This window comes from Pristiophorus japonicus, chromosome 10, assembly GCF_044704955.1.
Source record: "Pristiophorus japonicus isolate sPriJap1 chromosome 10, sPriJap1.hap1, whole genome shotgun sequence".
In the NCBI taxonomy this organism is placed as follows: domain Eukaryota; kingdom Metazoa; phylum Chordata; class Chondrichthyes; family Pristiophoridae; genus Pristiophorus; species Pristiophorus japonicus.
In genome coordinates, this window is record NC_091986.1 from 44,101,629 (window position 1) to 44,125,041 (window position 23,413).

The 23,413-nt window shown below is 46.0% G+C and overlaps 1 protein-coding gene across 1 annotated transcript in view; it reads left to right on the top strand.

The window, feature by feature from the left end:
* The window catches only part of pcca (propionyl-CoA carboxylase subunit alpha), a 572,168-nt gene that overhangs the window by 233,289 nt on the left and 315,466 nt on the right, over window positions 1-23,413 (top strand). The window contains exons 15-16 of the mRNA XM_070891406.1: window positions 1,919-1,987; window positions 13,715-13,790. Of these exons, the coding sequence (XP_070747507.1) occupies window positions 1,919-1,987; window positions 13,715-13,790 (145 nt within the window). The remainder of the gene's footprint in view (window positions 1-1,918; window positions 1,988-13,714; window positions 13,791-23,413) is intronic.

A 23,413-nucleotide genomic window follows, 5' to 3' on the forward strand; every position in this document is an offset into this window, starting at 1 on the left:
AGGCACACAGGGTCGGCGCGCCGGCCGGCAGCATCGCTCCCTCGGCCGGACACAGGAGCTTAGCGCTTGGCTTCCAAAGGGGGCTGGTGGGGGGGGGGGGGGAGGGAGGTGGAAGCCGAGCGGCGAGCTCCTGTGTCCAGCCAAGGGAGCGATCCTGCTGGCCGGCACGCCAACTCTGTGTACCTCGAGCCCAGCCGGTGAGCAGCAGAGACGGGACGTCAAATGTTGGGTGGTGGTGGTGGAACTTAAGCACCCCTCTCGCAATTTCACTTTTCAACTGGAATAAAGTTTGTCTTTTCCCTCCGCACATTTTAAGTAGTTTATGTACAATATAAATATTGTTCCCTCCCTCCAAAAGCTGTAATTCAGCTCCGTTTAGAAAGATGGCGTCGGTAATGCAGATTTCAATGGGACTCCGATTTGGTAAGGTATAGTTTTTCAAGGTGGTCCCCAGTGCCGTGCAAAAATCCTTATTGGCGAAACTCGCAAAAATGGCGCTATGGGTGGGTTTGATCCTGAGTGACGTCATAAAAACGGTACTTAACCAAAATGGCCGTTACCTGTTAAGGACGGTGTTATATCCTTGGCAAATCTTGCAAAATTAAGTTAGCTCCAAAAAAACATCGATACCTCCAAAAATTTGGTGCAAAATGGTGGCGAATTTTGGGCCAGAGAAGAATTTCCCAGATTTTGTTCCCCAAATTGGCTGGATTTTTATGATGATTTTTTGCTTCTCCCAGGATATCACATGGTTTTTGGATGGGGTGGAGAGTCTACATATTGTGATACACAAGGTGCCACAATCGTGTGGGACAGGCTGGATGGATCGGAGAGTCTTTACCTGTCTCCCATTGTCTTTATGTTTGTTAATAGCAAATGTCGAATGCTAGATAATGAAAACGGGGGGGTGGGGGGATTGTCGGGTGGGGGGGGGGGGCGCAAAATGCTAGATAAGCAAATTAAGCTGATTTGAAACCAGCCTACTCGTTCTCCGAACTAGCTTCAATCACTTGCTCGCTGTGTTGGAAATAAAGACATCTTTGTAGCAGGCTCGGGCTGCAGCAGACCAGAAAATCTACATTTTAATCCCCTGGACAATCACCTAAATTAAAATATTAAAATAATTGTAGCAGACGTCACAGTACCATCTTGTACCTTGTATCTCGTTGCAAACAGATGTGCTGCTGCTGTTTATTATGAGGGCTTCTTCCCCTGGTGAAGATCTGTGAGAGTTTCCTTGGGTTTATTTTGTCACAGTGTTGTATCTCAGAGCCCTGCTGTTCCAGTAGCTTGGACATGCTTTTTGTTCTCGAGATCCCCGGGATGATTCTATCTGTCTCGAATTTTTTTGATTAGTTTTTAAATATTTTGGAGGCTATATCTCGACGAGAGCAATTTAATAAATACTTATGCCCCAGGAGCAGGTAATTTTAAAACCGTTTTCATACAGCTAATCCCAACATAACATTAATGAAGTCAAACAGTGAAGGAAACCAGATTCTGCAACGTACTAACTTTCTTTTTGTTAAACCAAACTCCTGTGCTGTATACTGTGGCCATACTGTTTAATGGGAATGTGGGCTTGATGTCGAGTAGGCTATGGAAAAAAGCTGTGTAAATAGTCATCTCTCTGGGGGAAATACAGGCATAACTGTTGTACTGTTAGAGTGAAGGTATTATGGAAATATTGTAAGATATGCAGTGTATGGTGCTGAATTAATAAAAGCACGTCAAATGCATAACTGCCTGAGGGCTTCTAGTAAAGGTCTACTTTTAAGTGACACACTCAAGTAATTGGTTTTATGTGTATTAATATTGTAAAATATACTTTTCTGATAGTTATGTATGTATTACGTTACTTTGTGGTAAACTTTTGAACAGGTGCTTAAATCAATCGGAATTTATTTTTGCTCGGTAGGTCCGAATTGACAGTGGCGTTCAAGAAGGAAGTGACATCAGTATTTATTACGATCCTATGATATCAAAAGTTAGTATATTTTTACTTAATGTATGAATTTAGTGAATGAATAATAGTGTGCTTTTTTGTAGAGCATTTGTTACTGTCTACTCACATTCCACGCTGTCCCTGGCCAAAACCACACCAAGTGACTGACTCTCAGATCCCGGGCAATACCAACTTCACTAATCACTAGGGGTTGCACAAGAGCAGTTTAAAGCAATTCTGTTTTTTAATCTCTATCCCAGGTGATGTAATTCCTGGCCTGTGCTTGAAATTAAGTGAAAGATCAGAAACTCAGTGCAGTGAATTAGAATCATGGAATCATAGAATAGTACAGTACAGAAGGAGGCCATTCAGCCCATCGAGTCTGTGCCTGTTCTTTCGAAGAGCAATTACAGAAGTAAAGCAGCATTCTGCCATTTGGTGGTACAACATGTTTGCGCTTCAGATTGCATCTCACATGTTACCTGAAAATTGGTGTCTGTAGTTGATTCTTTTCGTGTCAGCCATGGCTCAGTGGGTAGCACTCATGGCTCTGAGTCAGAAGGTTGTGGGTTCAAGTCTCACTCCACAGACTTGAACACAATCTACGTTGACACTCCAGTGCAGTACTGAGAAGTGCTGTACTGTCGGAGGTGTCGTCTTTCAGATGAGATGTTAAACCGAGGTCCCGTCTGCTCTCTCAGATGGATGTAAAAGATCCCATGGCACTATTTTGAAGAAGAGCAGGGGAATTCTCCCCGCTGTCCTGGTCAATGTTTATAACTCAATCAACACCACAAAAACAGATTATCTGGTCATTATCACATTGCTGTTTGTGGTAAATTGGCTGTCGCATTTCCTACATTACAACAGTGACTATATTTCAAAAATATTTCATTGGCTGTAAAGCGCTTTGGGACATCCGGTGGTCATGATCATAGGCAGTCCCTCGAAATGAGGATGACTTGCTTCCATGCCAAAAAAAAAGGATGAGTTCACAAGTGTTTCGAATGAAGAACCCGTACTACATCCTGAAGGGTGGAAGATGCCTGTGCGTGGATTTTTTTAACGTGTGGTGGCCATTGCACACCAGCCACCACATGGGCTTGACAGAGCTAGGTCTGTGTCCAGTGGCAAGGAATACCCAAGACGACTGGAGACCTGCCCTGCTGCATGGACCTAATGCGCACACACATCGCAGTGTGGGCTGGCCCGTGCTGTCCCGGAGCCCACGTCTTTTCTGGCCCCGAACTCACGCCTCCCCTGGGCCCGATCACATCCCTCCACAGTCTCTCACAGCTCCTTCGCCCCGACCTCACCGCTCCTGCTGTATCTGCCCACGCTCCAAGCACCGACCTGGACCTTGCTGACATCACTCTTGGCTGCCGTTGCCCTCCTGCACCAGCTCGCGCTGTACCTTGCAGTGGCCTCCATGCTGTCCATGGGCGCCGCTCGTCGCTGATGGTCTCTCGCAGGTCAGGGCCTCCACAGTGGTCACAAAGGGCGCTATAGAAATGCAAGTCTTTCTTTTTCTTGCTCTCTATTTAACTCTAGATATTTATTAGCGTCAATATTTCAGACGGCTTTGTTCAGTGAGCCTTGCCTTTGTATGCGCTAGAGTGTTTTCACTTGCTCAGACATCTAGGTAAATTTGAAATGTGTCGTGGAATCGAGCAGATTATTTCAACGACTGTCGTTTATCCTGTGATCTCATTTAATCCTAATTGTCTTCAGAAGGCAGCAGGTAATTAAAAAGGCTATTGTGCTTGATTTTCTGCTGCTGACTGCCTCTTGTTTTTGCCCCGGAGGGGTGGCAATAGCGGCGAGGAGCTCTTCTGGGTGGGCGGCCAGCTTCCAATGTCCAGCCGGGGTTTTCGGGGCCGGATTCGGTGGGGATGGCGGGGGTGGGGGGGGGGGAGCATTACCGCCCGGAAGAGGCGAGCCGGTGTGCAATGCCCCTGGTTGTGACACCGGCTTGATTTTTGACTCCAGCCCGACCTGCAGCGCCCCGCAGCGCGCCCTGATGGGAACGCCTGTGAAAGCAGGTATTCCAAGCTGTAGCGGCTGCAGTGAGGTAAATAATGCCCACCTCGGGTAAGTGTGATTGGTTTTTCTTTTTTTTTGTGATTTATGTTGTGGTGGCATGGGCTTATGTATTGGGAATGTTTTTGGTGGGCTTTTTTCAGTGTTTTTTTTTCTCCCTAGACCTCTCTTAGAGCGCTCCCAGGCTGGCTCTTTAGCTTGGGATTTTTGCATGCTCAGCCAGCCTAGCGCCCTAAGTGTGCAACACATCCCTTAGCGCACTGCCCCACACTCAGGGCCCAGTTGCCCAATTTTGTTGACTGAGGCGCAAAATATTCCCTGGCGCAAAATTACCACCCCACTGCCGTGTCTGCAATGAGCAAAGCCGAAAATCCAGTCCATAGTAGCACTGGAGAAGGTGCAGAAAAGATTTACAAGGATGATACCTGAGCTGAGAGGGTACAACTATCAGACTGAACAGGCTGGGGCTCTTTTCTCAAGAACAGAGAAGCTTAAGGGGTGACCTGATAGATAATTATGAAGAGGTTTGATAGGGTAGATATAAAGAAGATGTTTTCACTTGTGGGAGAGACCAAAACTAGGGGCCATAAATATAAGATAGTCATTAATAAATCCAATAGGGAATTCAGGAGAAACTTCTTTCCCCAGAGAGTGGTGAGAATGTGGAACTCGCTACCACAGGGGGTGGTTGAGGCGAATAGCATGGATGTATTTAAGGGGAAGCGAGATAAACACATGAGGGTGAAAGGAATAGAAGGATATGCTGATCGGGTGAGATGAAGAGGGGTGGGAGGAGGCTCGTGTGAAGAATAAACATCGCCATGGCCAAATGGCCTGTTTCTGATCTGTAAATTTTATGTAATACTTCATTAGACATTGATGTTACGTGCCAAAAACATTTTTAAATAGTGAAAGAACAAGTTAATAATAGCAGTGACACAAGGGATGAGTTCACAAGTGTTTCAATGAGGAACCTAATATCCTAGGTCCCGAACCACATATTGAAGGGTGAAAGATGCCTGTGCGTGGATTCTTTTAATGTGTGGTGGCCGTTGTACACCAGCCACCACACGGGCTTGACAGAGCAAGGTCTTGCACCAGTCGTAAGGGTGAACCAAGACGACTGGGGACCAAGCTCTGCTGCACGGACCTAGTGCACACACATATCGCAGTGTGGGCTGGCCTGTGGTGCCCCCGGGTTCTCGCCGCCCCCCCCGGGCCTTCGCCTCTTCTGGGTCCCGAACCCTCGCCTCTCCTGGACCCAGATCACGTCGTTCCTGGACCCCGATCTCTCTCCGCTCCTCTGCGCCGATCATTCTCCGCACCTCTGCTGTACCTGGGCCCCGCCGATGTTCCTGCCCAAACTCCAATCGGCGACCTGGGTTTTGGTGACGTCATCCAGTCACCCTCTTCGAAGCCGTCGCCCTCTTGGAACGGCTCGCAATGTAGCTTCTTCTTACATCTCCGACCTGCGGCAGGTGTTTCCTCGCAGGTCGGGGCGACAGAGAGACCGCACACTCAGCGCAGGTTCTCCGGGAATCCCAGTTAATGCATGCCAAGAAAAGCACAAATGGAGACAGGCGCTAAAAACACAAACTTAAGCTGGTCAGAGAATCCAAGCATTGAAGCTTGCCGAGGGAAGAGGTAGGAGATGTAGTCAGTGATCTGTGACTAGTCACCGGACTGCCGATCCCTCCCTGTAGTAGGTTTAATGAACAATTCCCAGCTACAGCAACCCAAGCAACATAAGATCAGAAATAGAAGCAGGAGTATGCCATACGGCCCCTCGAACGTGCCCCGCCATTTAATACTATCATGGCTGATCCGATCATGGACTCAGGTCCACTTCCCTGCCCGCTCCCCATAACCCTTTACTCCCTTATCGCTCAAAAATCTGTCTATCACCGCCTTAAATATAAGTCCGCAGATCTGAGAGAAAAAATTCCTCCTCATTTCATTTTAAAATGGGCAGCCCCTTATTCTAAGATTATGCCCCCTTGTTCTAGTCTCCCCTATCAGTGAAAACATCCGCTCTGCATCCACTTGTCAAGCCCCCTCATAACCTAATATGTTTCGATAAGATCACCTCTCATTCTTCTGAATTCCAATGAGTAGAGGCCCAACCTACTCAACCTTTCCTCATAAGTCAACCCCCTCATCCCCGGAATCAACCTAGTGAACCTTCTCTGAACTGCCTCCAAAGCAAGTATATCCTTTCGTAACTATGGAAACCAAAACTGTACGCAGTATTCTAGGTGTGGCCTTGCCAATACCCTGTATAATTGCAGCAAGACTTCCCTGCTTTTATACTCCATCCCCTTTGCAATAAAGGCCAAGATTCCATTGGCCTTTCTGATCACTTGCTGTACCTGCATACTAACGTTTTGTGTTTCATACACAAGTACCCCCAGGTCCCACTGTCCTGCAGCACTTTGCAATTTTTCTTCATTTAAATAATAACTTGCGCTTTGATTTTCTCTACCAAAGTGCATGATCTCACACTTTCCAACATTATACTCCATCTCCCAAATTTTTGCCCACTCACTTAGTCTGTCTATATACTTTTGCAGATTTCTTTGTGTCCTCCTCACACATTGCTTTTCCTCCCATCTTTGTATCATCAACCAACTTGGCTACGTTACACTCGGTCCTTTCTTCCAAGACGTTAATATAGATTGTAAATAGTTGGGGTCCCAGCACTGATCTCTGTGGCACCCCACTAGTTACTTATTGCCAACCCGAGAATGAACCATTTATCCCGACTCTTTGTTTTCTATTAGTTAGCCAATCCGATATCCATACTAATATATTACCCCCAACCCCGTGAACTTTTATCTTGTACAGTAACCTTTTATGTGGCACCTTGCCAAAATGCCTTCTGGAAGTCCAAATACACCACATCCACTGGTTCCTCTCTATCCACCCTGTTCGTTACATCCTCAAAGAATTCCAGCAAATTTGTCAAACATGACTTCCCTTTCATAAATTCATGCTGACTCTGCCTGACTGAATTATGCTTTTCCAAATGTCCTGCTACTGCTTCTGTAATCATGGACTCCAATATTTTCCCAATCTCAGATGTTAGGCTAACTGGTCTATAGTTTCCTGCTTTTTGTCTGCCTCCTTTTTTAAATAGGGGCGTTACATTTGCAGTTTTCCAAATCTGCTGGGACCTCCCCAGAATCCAGGGAATTTTGGTTAATTACAACCAATGCATCCACTGTCCCTGCCGCTACTTCTCTTAAGATCCTAGGATTCAAGCCATCAGGTCCAGGGGATTTATCCGCCTTTAGTCCCATTGGCCCCAAGTTTCCACATGATTTGCTCCTGATTTTTAGGAGCAACTGGTGTAGAAAGGAGTATCTTAGAAATCGGAATTCTCGACATTTAGTTTACTCCAGTTCTAGTCAGTTAGAACAGTTTCACTTTGGAACAGAATTTTTTTTTCAAAAGGGGGCGTGTCCGGCCACTTACGCCTGTTTTCAAAGTTTCGTCAGTGAAAACTTACTCCAAACTAACTTAGAATGGAGTAAGTGAAGATTTTTGTACGCTCGAAAAAACCTTGTCTACACTTTAGAAAATCAGGCGTAGGTTACAAATTAGGCGTTAGGAGTGGGGGGAAGGGAAGTCATTAAATTCTACAATCAATCCTTAGTTATACTTATACAAATATTATACAAATAAATCCAACCTGAATAAAAATTTATAAGCAAAGAAAAGATTAAATAAACCATGTTCCTACCTGTGTGAAATAGCATCAGCCTTCGAGCTGCTGTGCTTCAGGCAGGCCTTTCATGTTGGAGACAGGCAGCGGTGTGGCGTCAGTGTCTCGACGGCAGCGGCAGCAAGCTTCGAGCTGAGCTGCAGTGCTTGAGGCAGGCCTTCATTCTCTTCGTGGCTGGCCGCGAAGAAGCAACACCGGACGGACCCGAGGCCATTCGGCCATGAGATATCAGCGGCGTCAGTGGCTGGCCGGCAGCCGAAGAATCAACACCTGACACATGCAGCTCTTTATGGTGCTTGAGGCCATTTGGCCACGCTTTAGGGGTGGCGTCAGTGGCTGGCCGGCAGCCGAAGATACAGCAGCAGCCTTCGAGCTGTAAGGGGGACTGAGGCCATTTGGACAGGGAGAGGCAGCCACATCGACAGTTTTATATTTAAATTTGCAGAATGGGTGCTGCATTGTCAACACCACGTATTATGCAATGGTTTGCCATCAATTCACTGCATAGGAGAGAATTGATTAGCGCTCACCACACCAGGAACGTCATAGCCCGTAGGTGGATGGGCAGCGTTTCTTCATTTCTTTTGGTGGCACTTTTATGCGACCTCTGTTGCTGGTATCTAGCTCCTGCCATCTCTGCTCAATTACGTTGACTAATATCTCCACTTCCTCATGCAAGAAATTCTTTGTTCTTGGTGGACATTGATCCATTGCAAAGTTGAATTGGCATTCTTATTTCTCCAAACATATAGTCCTTAATTTGCATGCACCAATGCAGCACCGGTTCTGCAAGTTTAGCAGTGAAAAGCTGAACTCACTGATTTCAGCAGGTGATTTATTCAGCAGTGCTGCTAAAAGCACTCCCTCACACAGAGAAATATAAAAAAAAATTAAATTACAAGCCTTTGCAGGGGTCCAAGAAACAAATCTTCACTTTTTCTGCAGTCCTTTTAAAAATGGCCGAGTGCCAATGTTTGTGTGAGACTGCGCACGCTCCAACGCGCACGCGCAGGGTTGCCGGCACCACGAAGGCTAATTTAAATTGTACCCGCCCCCTGCTACTTAGAAAATCGGCGCGAGTGTTAGGCTCCGCCCCCTGCTGCGAAGAGTGCGCCGCGCCAAGCGGACATCGAGCTCCAAGGAGCTCGAGAATATCGGACTTTTTTTTAGGCGCAGTTTTCGGCGCGAAAAACAGGCGCCCAGCTCGGAGGTGCGCCGTTTTCGCCGCGGGACGAAACTTGGGGCCATTATCTTACTGAGTATCACCTCCTTAGTGATTGTGATTGTGTTAAGTTCCTCCCCCCACTATAGCCCCTTGACTATCCACTGTTGGGATATTGTTTGTATCCTCTACCGTAAAGACTGATACAAAATATTTGTTCAGAGTTTCTGCCATCTCCATGTTCCCCATTACTAATTCCCCGGTCTCGAACTCTAAGTGATCAACATTTACTTTAGCCACTCTTTTCCTTTTTATATACCTTTAGAAATTCTTGCTGTCTGTTTTTATATTTTGTGCTTGTTAACTTTCATGTCTATCTTCCATTTCTTAATCATTTTTTAGTCATTCTTTGCTGGCTTTTAAAAACTTCTCAATCTTCTGTGCTCCCACTAGTTTTGACCACTTTGTCTGCCCTTGTTTTTAATTGAATACCATCCTTTATTTCTTTAGTTAGCCACAGTTGGCTATCTTTTCTCTTACACCCTTTCCTCCTCACTGGAATATATTTTTCTTGAGAGTTTTGAAATATATCCTTAAATGTATGCCACTGTTCATCAACCGTCCTACACTTTAATCTATTTTCCCAGTCCACTTTAGCCAACTCTGCCCTCATACCTTCATAGTCTCCTTTATTTAAGCTTAGTACGCTGGTTAGTGATCCAACTTTCTCACCCTTCATCTGAATTTGAAATTCAATCATGCTATGATCACTCATTCCAAGGGGATCCTTTACTAGGAGATTGTTTATTAATCCTGTCTCATTACACAGGACCAGATCCAAGATAGCCTGCCCTCTGGTTGGTTCCATTACATACTGCTCAAGGAACCCGTCCCTTATGCACTCTACGAATTCTTCCTCAAGGCTACCCTGACCAATTTGATTTGTCCAATCAATATGGAGGCTAAAATCACCCATGATTATTGCTGTTCCCTTTTTACAAGCCCCCACTATTTCCTGGTTTATACTCCGACGACTGCAATTAGAATCATAGGGCTCAATTTTGGCTCATTTTTTTGGGAGTAGGCTGCTTTTTCTGGCGTAACTTAAAAATCCCCAGTTTCCACCAGCGTAACTCACTTAGTTACGTTTATTTTAGGTTAGTTTTTATTCTGAAAAGGGGGCGTTACCAGCCACCTACGCCAGTTCTGCTCATTTAGGCAACTTTGGCCAGCTAATAGTTACTCCATTTCTACTTAGGCCAGCCTATGTGCCCACTTGAGAAAACCCTTGCGGAGAGTTAAAGAAATCGGCGCAGGTAAGTACATTGGAGGCCATTCGGCCTGGGATAGGGGCGGAAAGCAGAGAGGACCTGGACCTGAACTAACCAAGCCTTACTGTTAGCAATGTTTGCAAACAAAAACTACTAACACTTCTTTAAGAAATAAGAATTTGAAGTCCTATCTTCGTCATAAAACTGCAATTCACCTTTCTGCACTCGGCCCGGGAGGCCACTCGTCCTGGGCTAGGGGCGGGACAACGCACCGGGAGGCCACTCGGCCTGGGCTAGGGGCGGGACAACGCACCGGGAGGCCACTCAGCCTGGGCTAGGGGCGGGACAACGCACCGGGAGGCCACTCGGCCTGGGCTAGGGGCGGGACAACGCACCGGGAGGCCACTCGGCCTGGGCTAGTGGCGGGACAACGCACCGGGAGGCCACTCGGCCTGGGCTAGGGGCGGGACAACGCACCGGGAGGCCACTCGGCCTAGGAGGGAGCGAACTGGTTGGCATCAGGATTCAACGGAGAGGCTGCAAGCAAATCAACGGAGAGGCTGGTGGGGGGAGAAGCGAGTGAACTGGCCGGCATCGGGATGCAACGGAGAGGCTGCAAATCAACGGAGAGGATTAAAAAGGAACATTTAACACACAGAGCGAATCACTCAACAACTGTTCAGTTAGGAGGTTAGAATTAGTCTGACAGAATGATGCCACAAACTGTCTTGTCTAAGAAAACAGTCTTCTTCCAAGTCCAGCCAACAAGCAGTCTCAGCTGAGCTGAGTAATGCAGTGCATTAAAAAAAATCACAGGTTTTTACAAAACTCTTCAGGAAACAAAGTAAAAATAAAAACACATTAGACTTGATTCTGCTTTGCAAAGTTGAAAGCAGACAGAGGTACTGGGAGTGTATGGCTTGTATGATGCTCATTTTTCTTCTTTTTCCAATCAACCCACGCACGTGCGCGCACACACACACACACAGACGCACGCACACTGAAATAAATTCCATGGTTCCATACTGTGAGCAAGGTCTACTTCCCATGTGTCCATTCTTGATTCTTTAAGGCCCAGCTCTCACATCTCAAAATCTTGCCTCCTCCATTGTTTGACCACCTGACACTTGTGGGTGTGCATGCGTGGCCATCATCATTCTCCACTGCGCATGTGCAGACGTCCCGGCACATTTTCCAGCACAGAACGCAGGCTCCACCCCCCCGAGTTGTCTGGCCACGCTGCGCAACTGCAGTGAAGAGACCAGATAGCGGCCAAAGTTGCAACATTTTTTTCTGGTGCATCTCCGAACATACATAAGCAATGCAACTTCGGTAAGTATGCTGAAAAACAGGCTCGGCAAAAATTGAGCCCATAGAATGGTTGCAGTACGGAAGGCCACTCGGCCCATCAAGCCCGTGCCGAATTAGAAACATCTCATTTACATTAAACACCAAAACACTCTGGAGATTTCTATCCATTAGCAGAAAGAAAATACGCCCAAAAACCAACTGAATGACAGAAACACGACAGATTACTATAAACATCGACAGCAGCCAGTGACAATAATCAAACCAAATGAAGATACAGAATCGGGATTGCTTCTGAATGAATCCTCCCAGCGACACAGCAAGTCCAGATTGTAGTCCCAGGGAACTTCACTTTGGGATCAGCCTCCGGCTGGGTTTGATGTAGTAGATAGATAGTTGCAACTGCTCTGCAAAGTGATATTCTTCCATCGTGGGTCTTTTCATTCACACCATCCAATGAAGCTATCTGCTTTGACTATATCTCTCTGAAGGCATGGACAGACTCTCTAACTTGAAAAAGGCAGGCTGATAAATAACTTCAAAAAATCAACCAAGCAAAGTAAATTTAAATCATTCTCTAAATTTGGAGAAAGCAAAAACTACCAATCAAAAATATATTTGAATAAATCCCAAAATATGTTGGTTTTTGATTTGAGTGGCTGAGCTCCTCCCTCAATCATCCATCTCGGATACATCAACCAACTGTTGCTATCAGTTACATCAAGGTGTATTTATGAATGTAGTTGTTCTTTAACCTTTTAATGTACTGTGACAAAATTAAGTAAGCCCACACTAAGCTAAATCTTAGACACAAATGCTCCAGGGTGTTGCCTGTCCCTTTTTGATTATAATGTTTGAAACTTGAGTTTCTTCCCGACGTGACACCTCATCAGCATTCCTCTTTGGGGATCATGGCCATGCTATAGCCTTGTAGGGTCATTGCAACAGACGTGTACTTCTGTAACGGGTCGGTCGTAAGTAACCACACTAAATGATTGTGGTCAGAATGCACAATAAATACACAAAGAAAAGACTCACATTTCTGTAGCACCTTTTACGACCTCAGGATGTTCCAGAGCTCTTTACAACCAATGAAATACTTTTGAAGTGTACTCACTGTTGTAATTGCGCACAACAAGCTCCCACAAACGGCAATGTGATAATGACCAGACAATCTGTTGGTTGAGGGATAAATATTGCTTCGAAATAGTGGCTGTGGGATATTTACGTCCACCTGAGAGGGCAGACGAGGCCTCGGTTTAGAGTGTTATCACTGAACCAGAGCTGACACCCTAAATGTAGTTCTGTGTAAATATGCTTGTAGCTTGAACAGTGCTCAGGTGACACTTAAAGATTCTTTACAATTGATGAATAAGCCATTTCTTGTGGCAGTAACTCGTGATTCAGCTAAACCAACTGGGTGTTCTTCCCCGTGGTCATTTGCTTGACTCAGCATAACACCAATGCCCCTGTCTGGTGTGTCAGTATGGGATATGAAAGTTGTTATTAACCTGGACTAGCTATTATGAGATCTGCATGTACAACACCATTCAGCTTTCAAAAGAAAAAAAAGAAAGAACTTTCATAACTCCAGGAAGCACTTTAAAGCAAATGAAGTACTTTTTGAAATGCAGTCACTGTTGTAATGTGGGAAACGCGGCAGCCAATTTGCACTCAGAAAACTCCCACAAACAGCAATGTGATAATCACCAGATAATCTGTTTTAGTGATGTTGATTGAGGGATAAATATTGGCCCCAGGACACTGGGGATAACTCCCCTGCTCTTCTTCAAAATAGTGCCATAGGATCTTGTTACATCCAACTGAGAGAGTAGACGGGGCCTCAGTTTAACATCTCATCTGAAAGACGGCACCTCCGACAGTGCACCGCTCCCTCAGCATTGCCTGGGGAGTGTCAGTCTAGATTTTGTGCTCAAGTCACTGGAGTGGGCCTCAAACCCACAACCTTCTGACTCAGAGGCGAGAGTGCTACCCACAGAGCCACGGATTACAATGGTGCTGCCACAGCAGGAAACCAATAGAAGAGTAGTTGTACAATACTTCACTGAATGCCACTGCAGTGCTCTGTTTGAAGGTTCTTAAATAGAATAGCAAGTAATTAAACTGGACCTTTCCAAGTATGCAGAGAATGAATTGAGTAATTTATATTCAAATAACTGTTCAACTTTGGGTTTTTTTTCTAACAAATTTATAGCACGTGTACCTTCAGATTACTTAAATCCATTTGTACTCTTCTATTTCAGTTGGTTACGTATGGAGCTAGTCGTGCAGAAGCATTGCAGAGAATGGAAGAGGCACTGGACAATTATGTAATTCGAGGTAACTAGTGGAAACCTGGCATGTACTGAAAGGGGACGGGAACAGCATGAAAACATAGTAATTAAGCCAAATGAAATAAATATTTTCTTATCAAGTCTAATTTAAAACAATATGTTATTGAAAATCTTGAACTAATTAATTAGAGATGATCCATGTGCTGCTAATAATTTAGGGTCTATCCTTTCTCCTGTGACTTGTGTAGCAGTGTATTTAGATGGTCTTCTGGATTCGTTTATTTGATTCACTAGATACCTCATTGCTTATTAGAAATTTGGCACTCCTCTTGTTCTTTCCAAACATAAGTACCTGGCTAAATTGTGCTGAAATTCCAGAATATTTACCCCAGCAGTTTCTCTTTTTAAAACATTCTAATATATTGTAAATTGTATTTAGAATAAAAATAAATGTTGGTACTTTTTCTAACTTTGCAACAAGAGTTTTAAGGACCCTGGGTGGAGAGAGAGTGTTTAGACAGAGGACAGATTGCAACGGTTGTTAATGGAAATATGTTGGACATTTGGACTTGGATCCTATGAAGCAATTACCCTGGCCCGAAGGGTCATCGACCCAAAACGTTTACTCTGCTTTCTCTCCACTGATGCTGCCTGACACGCTGAGATTTCGAGCTTTTTCTGTTTTTATTCCAGATTCCAGCATCCGCAGTATTTTGCTTTTGTGTTATCGTTATCCAAATGATCTGTGGTCAGAAATTAGTTTGGAATTCAAATTGCATTTTTGTTTCTCAGTTTAAGTATCACGGGCCAAGGATTGATGTTCCACACCGTGTTTATATGATGATTAAGATGATATTCAGAAATTCCTTACAATTGTGATAAGTGTCAAAAGATGCTATCTTATTGACTGTCTTATTAGTCGCTCCTCTCTGCTGAGCACTGGGTATTTCCTTTCAGAAAGGAACACTAACAGGTTTCTTTCTGAATTGATACATTAATGTGATTGGCGTAGAATATTAGCTTTTCAATATCCGAGCACAAAAACAGTGGAATAAACATTTTCTGATGCAATGTTTTTTCAGTAGACAACTTGGTTATTTTTTCCAACTGCAATATTCCATAAGTTGCACCATAAAATGATATTGACCTGATATTTAAAGAAATATATCGATGGTCATAATGGTCAGTATATTGTTAGACCAGACTTCCTACATTTCAACAGTGACTGCATTTCGAAAGTACTTCATTGGCTCTAAAGCGCTTTGGGACATCGTGAGGTCGTGAACAGCATCATAGAAATGAAAACCTGCCTTTTACAAGTCCTTAAGATCTCTGTTTTAGGTTGTGCTCCAAGAACTGTTTTTGGTATAAACTACTGCTTTGCGGTAATTTGAACGAGCTTGTCTTGTTTTTTCACCATTGTTTGTTGTTGAATGGTACACCACTGAAGTGAAGTAGTCTTCGAATAGCATAACAATAATAAAATCTTGATTCTGAGAAGGAGACACTAGGAAAACCCGCTGTAAAAGGTATACTGCTGAAGCTTACTCCCTTATTGACTATAAGATCACTGATATTTTAAATATACAGGTGATCCTTTTCAATCACTTAATTTTGCAACTGATCATTTTATGAGTAATTGACCTGTGATTTTGGTAATTGTAACATTCAATAGATGAGCCAAGAAGCTTTATTTCCTCCCCTCGCAGAACTTCTTTTTTTTTGTCCTTTACCCACTTTCGTATTTCAATATGATTTTATGTCAGCTTGGCTGATTTGGTAGCACTCTCACCTCTGAGTGAAGGAGTTAATAGGGGAGGTAGAGAGAAACTGTTCCCTCTGATTGGGGAGTCTAGAAAAAGGGGGCATAATCTTAAAATTAGAGCCAGACTGTTAAGGGATGATGTCAGGAAGTACTTCTTCACACAAAGAGTGGTGGAAATCTGGAAAACTCTCCCACAAAATGCGGTTGAGGCTGCGGATCAATTAAAAATGTTAAAACTGAGATTGATAGATTTTTGTACAGTGAGGGTATTAAGGGTTACGAAACCAAAGCGGGGAGATGGAGATGAGAAACAGTTCAACCAGGATCTAATTTAATGGCGGTACTGTTTGAGGGGCTGAATTGCCTCCTCCTGTTCCTGGAGGATCGCAGAGATCTCGGAGGGTTGTGGGGCTGGAGGAGGTTTCAGAGATAGGAAGGGACGAGAGGCATGGAGAGGTTTGAAAACGGATGAGAATTTTAAAATCAAGGCGTTGCTTAACCTGGAACCAATGAAGGTCAGCGAGCACAGGGACAATGGGTGAACAGGACTGGGTGCGAGTTAGAACACGGGCAGCAGAGTTTTGGATGACCTCAAGTTTACGGAGGGTGGAACGTGGGAAGCCAGCCAGGTGTGAGTTGGAATATTCAAGTCTAGAGGTAACAAAGGCATGCAGTATTGATTTCTTTCACCACGTGGGAAGTGGCTCCATTTATTTAGTTGCTGTAAGATTGAGTAGTCTTATCTGAAGTCATGAGAGAGAGACATACCAGAGAGAGACTGACAACTACATGTGCAGGAAGTATATCCAGCTGCAGCTCCTGACAGACTGCATTGTGGCACTGGAGTTGCGCATGGATTCACGCTGGAGCATCTGCGATGCTGAGGATGTCGCGAATAGCACGTTTGGTGAGTTGGTCACACCGCAGATAAAGGTTACACAGGCTGATAGGGAATGGGTGACCATCAGGGAGAGCAGTGGAAGGAAGGAAGTGCAAGGGTCCCCTGCAGTCACCTCCCTTCAAAACAGATACATCGTTTTGGATACTGTTGGGGGAGATGACTCATCAGGGGAATGCAGCAGCAGCCAAGTTCATGGCACCATGGGTGGCTCTGCTGCACAGGAGGGCAGGAAAAAAGAGTGGGAGAGCTATAGTGATAGGAGATTCTATTGTAAGGGGAATAGATAGGGGTTTCTGCGGTCGCAAACGAGACTCCAGGATGGTATGTTGCCTCCCTGGTGCAAGGATCAAGGATGTCTCGCTACGGCTGCAGCGCATTCTGGAGGGGGAGGGTGAACTGCCAGCTGTTGTGGTACATATAGGTACCAACGTTATAAGTAAAAAGCAAGATGAGGTCCTACAAGCTGAATTTAGGGAGCTAGGAGTTAAATTAAAAAGTAGGACCTCAAAGGTAGTAATCTCAGAATTACTACCAGTGTCACGTGCTAGTCAGAATAGGAATTGCAGGATAGCTCAGATGAATACGTGGCTTGAGGAATGGTGCAAGGGGGAGGGATTCAAATTCCTAGGACATTGTACCAGTTCTGGGGGAGGTGGGACCAGTACAAACCAGATGGTCTGCACCTTGGCAGGGCCAGAACCGATATCCTAGGCGGAGTGTTTTCTTGTGCTGTTGGGGAGGGTTTAAATTAAAAAGGCAGGGGGATGGGAATCTCTGCAGGGAGGCAGAGGAAAGTAAAAAGACGGCAGAAACAAAAGGAAGGAAGGAGAAAAGCAAGAGTGGAGGGCAGAGAAATCAAGGGCAAAAATCAAAAAGGGCGATATTACAACATAAAAGGACAAAGAGTGTTAAAAAAACAAGCCTGAAAGCTCTGAGTGTCAATGCGAGGAGCATTCGTAATAAGGTGGATGAATTGACTGCGCAGATAGCTGTTAACGGATGTGATGTAATTGGGATTACAGAGACATGCTCCAAGGTAACCAAGGTTGGGAACTCAACATCCAGGGGTATTCAATATTCAGGAAGGACAGACAGGAAGGAAAAGGAGGTGAGGTAGCATTACTGGTTAAATAGTAAGGAAGGACATTAGCGTGGATGATGTGGAATCTATATGGGTAGAGCTGCGAAACACCAAAGGGCTGAAAACATTAGTGAGAGTTGTATACAGACCACCAAACAGTAGTAGTGAGGTTGGGGATGGCATCAAACAGGAAATTAGGGACGAGTGCAATAAGGGTATAGCAGTTGTCATGGGTGACTTTAATCTGCATATTGATTGGGCTAACCAAACTGGTAGCAATACTGTGGAGGAGGATTTCCAGGAGTGTATAAGGGATGGTTTTCTAGACCAATATGTCGAGGAACCAACTAGAGAGCAGGCCATCCTAGACTGGGTCTTGTGTAACGAGAGAGGATTAATCAGCAATCTGGTCATGTGAGGCCCCTTGGGGAAGAGTGACCATAATATGGTAGAATTCTTCATTAAGATGGAGAGTGACACAGATAATTCAGAGACAAGGGTTCTGAACTTAAAGAAAGGAAACTTCGAAGGTAAGAGACGTGAATTGGCTAGGATAGACTGGAGAATAATACGTAAAGGGTTGACGGTGGATAGGCAATGGCAGACATTTAAATATCACATGGATGAACTACAACAATTGTACATCCCTGTGTGGCGTAAAAATGAAAAAGGAAGGTGGCTCAACCGTGGCTAACAAGGGAAATTAGGGATAGTGTTAAATCCAAGGAAGAGGCATATAAATTGGCCAAAAAAAGCAGCAAACCTGAGGACTGGGAGAAATTTAGAATTCAGCAGAGGGGGGACTTGGTTTCATTACGAGGGGGAAAATAGAGTATAAGAGTAAGCTTGCAGGGAATTTAAAAACTGACTGCAAAAGCTTCTATAGATATGTGAAGAGAACAAGATTAGTGAAGACAAATGTAGGTCCCTTGCAGTCAGAATCAGGTGAATTCATAATGGGAACAAGGAAATGGCAGACCATTTGAAAAAATACTTTGGTTCTGTCTTCACCAAGGAATTCACAAATAACCTCCCGAATATACTAGAGGACCGAAGGTCTAGCGAGAAGGGGGAACTGAAGGAAATCCTTATTCGTCAGGAAATGGCGTTAAGGAAATTGAAGGGACTGAAGGCCGATAAATCCCCAGGGCCTGATAGTCTGCATCCCAGAGTACTTAAGGAAGTGGCCCTAGAAATAGTGGATGTTAGTAGAAAGGTTGTCGTTTTCCAACATTCCATGGACTTTGGTTCAGTTCCTATGGATTGGAGGGTAGCTAATGTAATCCTACTTTTCAAAAAAGGAGGGAGAGAAAACAGGGAATTATAGACCGGTTTAGCCTGACATCGGTCGTGGAGAAAATGCTGGAATCAATTATTAAAGATCATTTGGAGAGCAGTGACAGGATCGGTCCAAGTCAGCATGGATTTATGAAAGGGAAATCATGCTTGACAAATCTTCTAGAGTTTTTTGAGGATGTAGCTAGTAGAGTGGATAACGGAGAACCAGTGAATGTGGTGTATTTGGACTTTCAAAAGGCTTTTGACAAGATCCCACACAAGAGATTAGTGTGCAAAAGTAAGGCACATGATATTGGGAGTAATGTATTGACGTGGATAGAGAACTGGTTGGCAGACAGGAAGCAAGGAGTGGTAATAAACGGGTCCTTTTCAGAATGGCAGGCAGTGACTAGTGGGGTGCCGCAGGATTCAGTGCTGTAACCCCAGCTATTTATAATATATATTAATGATTTAGACGAAGGAATTGAATGTAATATCTCCAAGTTTGCAGATGACACTAAGCTGGGTGGCAGGGCGAGCTGCGAGGAGGATGCTAAGAGGCTGCAGGGGGACTTGGACAGGTTCGGTGAATGGGCAAATGCTTGGCAGATGCAGTATAATGTGGATAAATGTGAGGGTATCCATTTTGGTGGCAAAAACAGGAAAGCAGATTATTACCTGAATGGTGACAAATTAATAAAAGGGGAGGTGCAACAAGACGTGGCTATCATGGTACATCAGTCATTGAAGGTAGGCATGCAGGTACAGCAGGCAGTAAAGAAAGCAAATGGCATGCTGGCCTTCATAGCGAGGGGATTTGAGTATAGGATCAGGGAGGTCTTGCTGCAGTTGTACAGGGCCTTGGTGAGACCACACCTTGAGTTTTGTGTGCAGTTTTGGTCTCCTAATCTAAGGAAGGACGTGCTTGCTATTGAGGGAGTGCAGCAAAGGTTCACCAGTCTGATTCCAGGGATGGCAGGACTGACATAGGAGGAAAGACTGGATCGGCTAGGCTTATACTCACTGAAATTTAGAAGAATGAGAGGGGATCTCATAGAAACTTTTAAAATTCTGACGGGATTGGACAGGTTAGATGCATGAAGAATGTTCCCGATGTTGGGCAAGTCCAGAACCAGGGGTCACAGATAAGGCGGGTAAGCCATATAGGACCGAGATGAGGAGAAACTTTTTCACCCAGAGAGTTGTGAACCTGTGGAATTCTCTACCACAGAAAGTTGTTGAGTCCAGTTCGTTGGACATATTCAAAAGGGAGTTAGATTTGGCCCTTATGGCTAAAGGGATGAGGGGGTGTAGAGAGCAGGCAGGAATGGGGTACTGAAGTTGCATGATCAGCCATGATCATATTGAATGGCGATGCAGGCTCGAAGGGCCGAATGGCTGCTCCTGCATCTATTTTCTATGTTTCTATGATTCATTACAAATACACCACTTAAGATTGAAGTTTACATTGCATTTAGTGCAGCAGATGTGATTGTTATTTTCCACCAATTTAAGGAGAGATAATTAATCTTAATTAAATTTACAACTATTACCCTTCCTATTTTCTATTCAAAGCTATAAAACAAACTAGTAGGTTTTTCCAATGTTTTATTGTGTTTGCTATTGATATTTTAATGCACGTAAACTCCTTCGTGCTATGCTAACATATTAATAGAATGCTGATCTCTGTCCTCTAACTCTGGCCTCTTGTGCAACCCTGATTTCCATATCTCCACCATTGCCGGTCATACCTTCAGCTACCGGGACCCTAAGCTCTGGAAGTCCCTGCCTAAATTTCTCCGCCTCCCTACCTCTTTCCTCCTATAAGACGCTCCTTAAAACCTACCTCTTTGACCAAGCATCTGCGCTGATATCTCTTTATATCACTTGGTGGAAAATTTTGTTCGGAGTGATTATTTGCATGCTGCTTTTGACTCTCCCTATGCATGCGGCCTTGATCCGGTCGCACATGCACAGTACAAAATAGTGCGGCGGAAGATGCCTGCACCGCCACACTTACCTTGACTCCTTGCGGAGAAGGACAGAGGATCGGATGGGTGGGTGGTTGGGGGGGGTTGGTTAGAGAGGAGGGGGGATCGTAGGGGTGAAAGGTGATCGAAGGGGGGAGCGAGGAGAGGGGATCGGGGGGGGAAGAGAGGAGAGGGGTTCAGAGGGGATAGAGGAGAGGAGATCGGGGGGGATAGAGGAGAGGAGATCGGGGAGAGAGAGGAGATGGGATCGGGGGGAGAGAGGAGGGAAGAGAGGAGAGGGGATCGAAGGGGGGAATGAGCAGAGGGGATCTGGAGGAAGAGAGAGGAGAGGGGATCGAAGGGGAGGTGAAGGGATCAAGATGGGGAGAGGGGATCGAAGCGAGGAGAGGGGATCGTGGGGGGTGGAGGGGATCGAGGGGGAGGGCAGAGTGGAGAGGGGATCGGGGGGAGAGTGGAGAGGGGATCGAAGGGGGGACAGAGCAGAGGGAATGGTGGGGTGGCGGGGGAGAGAGAGAGGAGAGGGGATCGGGGAGGGGGAGAGAGAGGAGAGGGGACCGGGGGGGGGGGGGGGAAGAGAGGAGAGTGGATCGGCGGGTGGGGGGGGGGGGGTGGAAGAGAGGAGAGTGGATCGGGGGGGGAGGAGAGGAGAGTGGATCGGGGGGGGGAGGAGAGGAGAGGGGATCGGGGGGGGGGAGAGAAGAGGGGATGGGGAGGAGAGAGAAGAGGGGATTGGGGAGGGGGGAGAGGGGATCGGGGGGGGTGCGTAGAGAGAGGAGGGGGGATCGGGGGGGGTGGGGAAGAGAGGAGAGGGGATTGGGGGGGGAAGAGAGGAGAGAAGATCGGGGGGGGAAGAGAGGAGAGGGGATCGGTGGGGGTGGGGGGGGAGAGAAGAGGGGATCGGGGGAGCGGGAGAGTCGAGAGGGGATCAGGGGGTGGAGGGAGAGGAGAGGGGAATCAGAGGGGAGAGTGGAGAGGGCATCAGGGGGGTGAGAGGGGGTCGGGTGGGAGAGGAGACGGGATTGGAGGGGAAGAGAGGAGAGCGGATCGAAGGGGGGGGCGAAGGGATCGAGATGGGGAGAGGGGATCGAAGGGGGGAGAGGGGATCGAGATGGTTTGAGAGGGGATCGGGCTGGAGAGGGGTTGGGAATCGGGAGGGGAGAGAAGAGAGGTGATCGGAGAGGGAGGAACTCGGAGAGGGGTGAGAAGTTCAGGAACTTGGGAGAGAAGATCAGGAACTCAGGGCGGTGGGAGTATGGTGGAAACAGTGGAGCGATGGAGAGGAAGAACGTGATTCAGATGGGAGGATAGATCACGTTTTCTGTTAGGCCTAGATCCCGTTCTTCCAGCCTCACTCCCTTTACACCTGCACCACGTTCTCGCTCTCCTCCCGCTCCCCTCTCCCCCAGGCCGCAGCAGGCAGTTCACGACCACCCTCTCAAGGGCAACTATGGCTGGGCAAAAACTCAATGAATTTTTAAAAATGAGAGCGTATTCTGTGTTGGTCCTACAACATTTAGGTGATATTTGCTGGACTCGACTATTCCAATGTTCTCCTGGCCAGCCTCCCATTTTGCACCGTCAATGAACTTGAGCTCACCCAAATCTTTGATGCCTATGTCCAAACATGCAACAAGTCCCATTCACCCATTCTTTTTCTTCGGCAGTTCCTCGGAGTCGAGGATGACTTGCTTCCACACTAAAAATGAGTTCTCAGGTGACTGAAGAGTCCAATGTGGGACCTACAGTCTCTGTCACAGGTGGGGCAGACAGTGGTTGAAGGAACGGGAGGTGGGGTGCCTGGGTTGCCGTGTGCTCAATCCACTGTCGACGCTTGGCTTCATCTTGTTCTCGGCGAAGAGACTCAAGGTGTTTAGCGCCTTCTTGAATACTATTCCTCCATTTTGAGCGGTCTTGGGCCAGGGATTCACAGGTGTCGGTGGGGATGTTACACTTTTTCAAGGAGGCTTTGAGGGTGTCCTTAAAGCGTTTCCTCTGCTCACCTGGGGCTCACTTGCCGTGTTGAAGCTCCGAGTAGAGTGCTTGTTTTGGGCGTCTCATGTCAGGCATGTGGACGATGTGGCCCATCCAATGGAGCTGATCCCGTGTGGTCAATGCTTCGATGCTGGAGATGTTGGCGTGAGCGAGGACTCTGACGTTGGTATGCCTATCTTGCCAGTGGATTTGCAGGATCTTGTGGAGGCAGCGTTGATGGTACTTCTCCAGTGTTTTGAGGTACCTGCTGTACATAGTCCATGTCTCTGAACCATATAGGAGGGCGGGTATCACCACTGCTCTGTCGACCATGAGCTTATTGACCTTGTGCTCGATGACCTACATTGGCTCATGGTCCACCAACAATGTTTCCACTAAGCTGCGCAGCTATCTGGAGGTCCCGTGCAGGCTGCTTACCGGCTTTTGAATGGGGTATGTGCTGATAGGCTGAGATGAAGAGGGGTGGGAGGAGATTTCTATTTGATATACATTAATGACTTGGACTTGGAGCAGGGGTGGCAGTAGGGTACAGGGCACAATTTTGAAATTTGCAAATAACACGGAACTTGAAACTGTAGTAAACAGTGAGGAAGATAGTAATAGACTTCGAGGACAAAGACAGGCTTGTGGAATGGCAAATGAAATGTAATGCAGAAAAGTG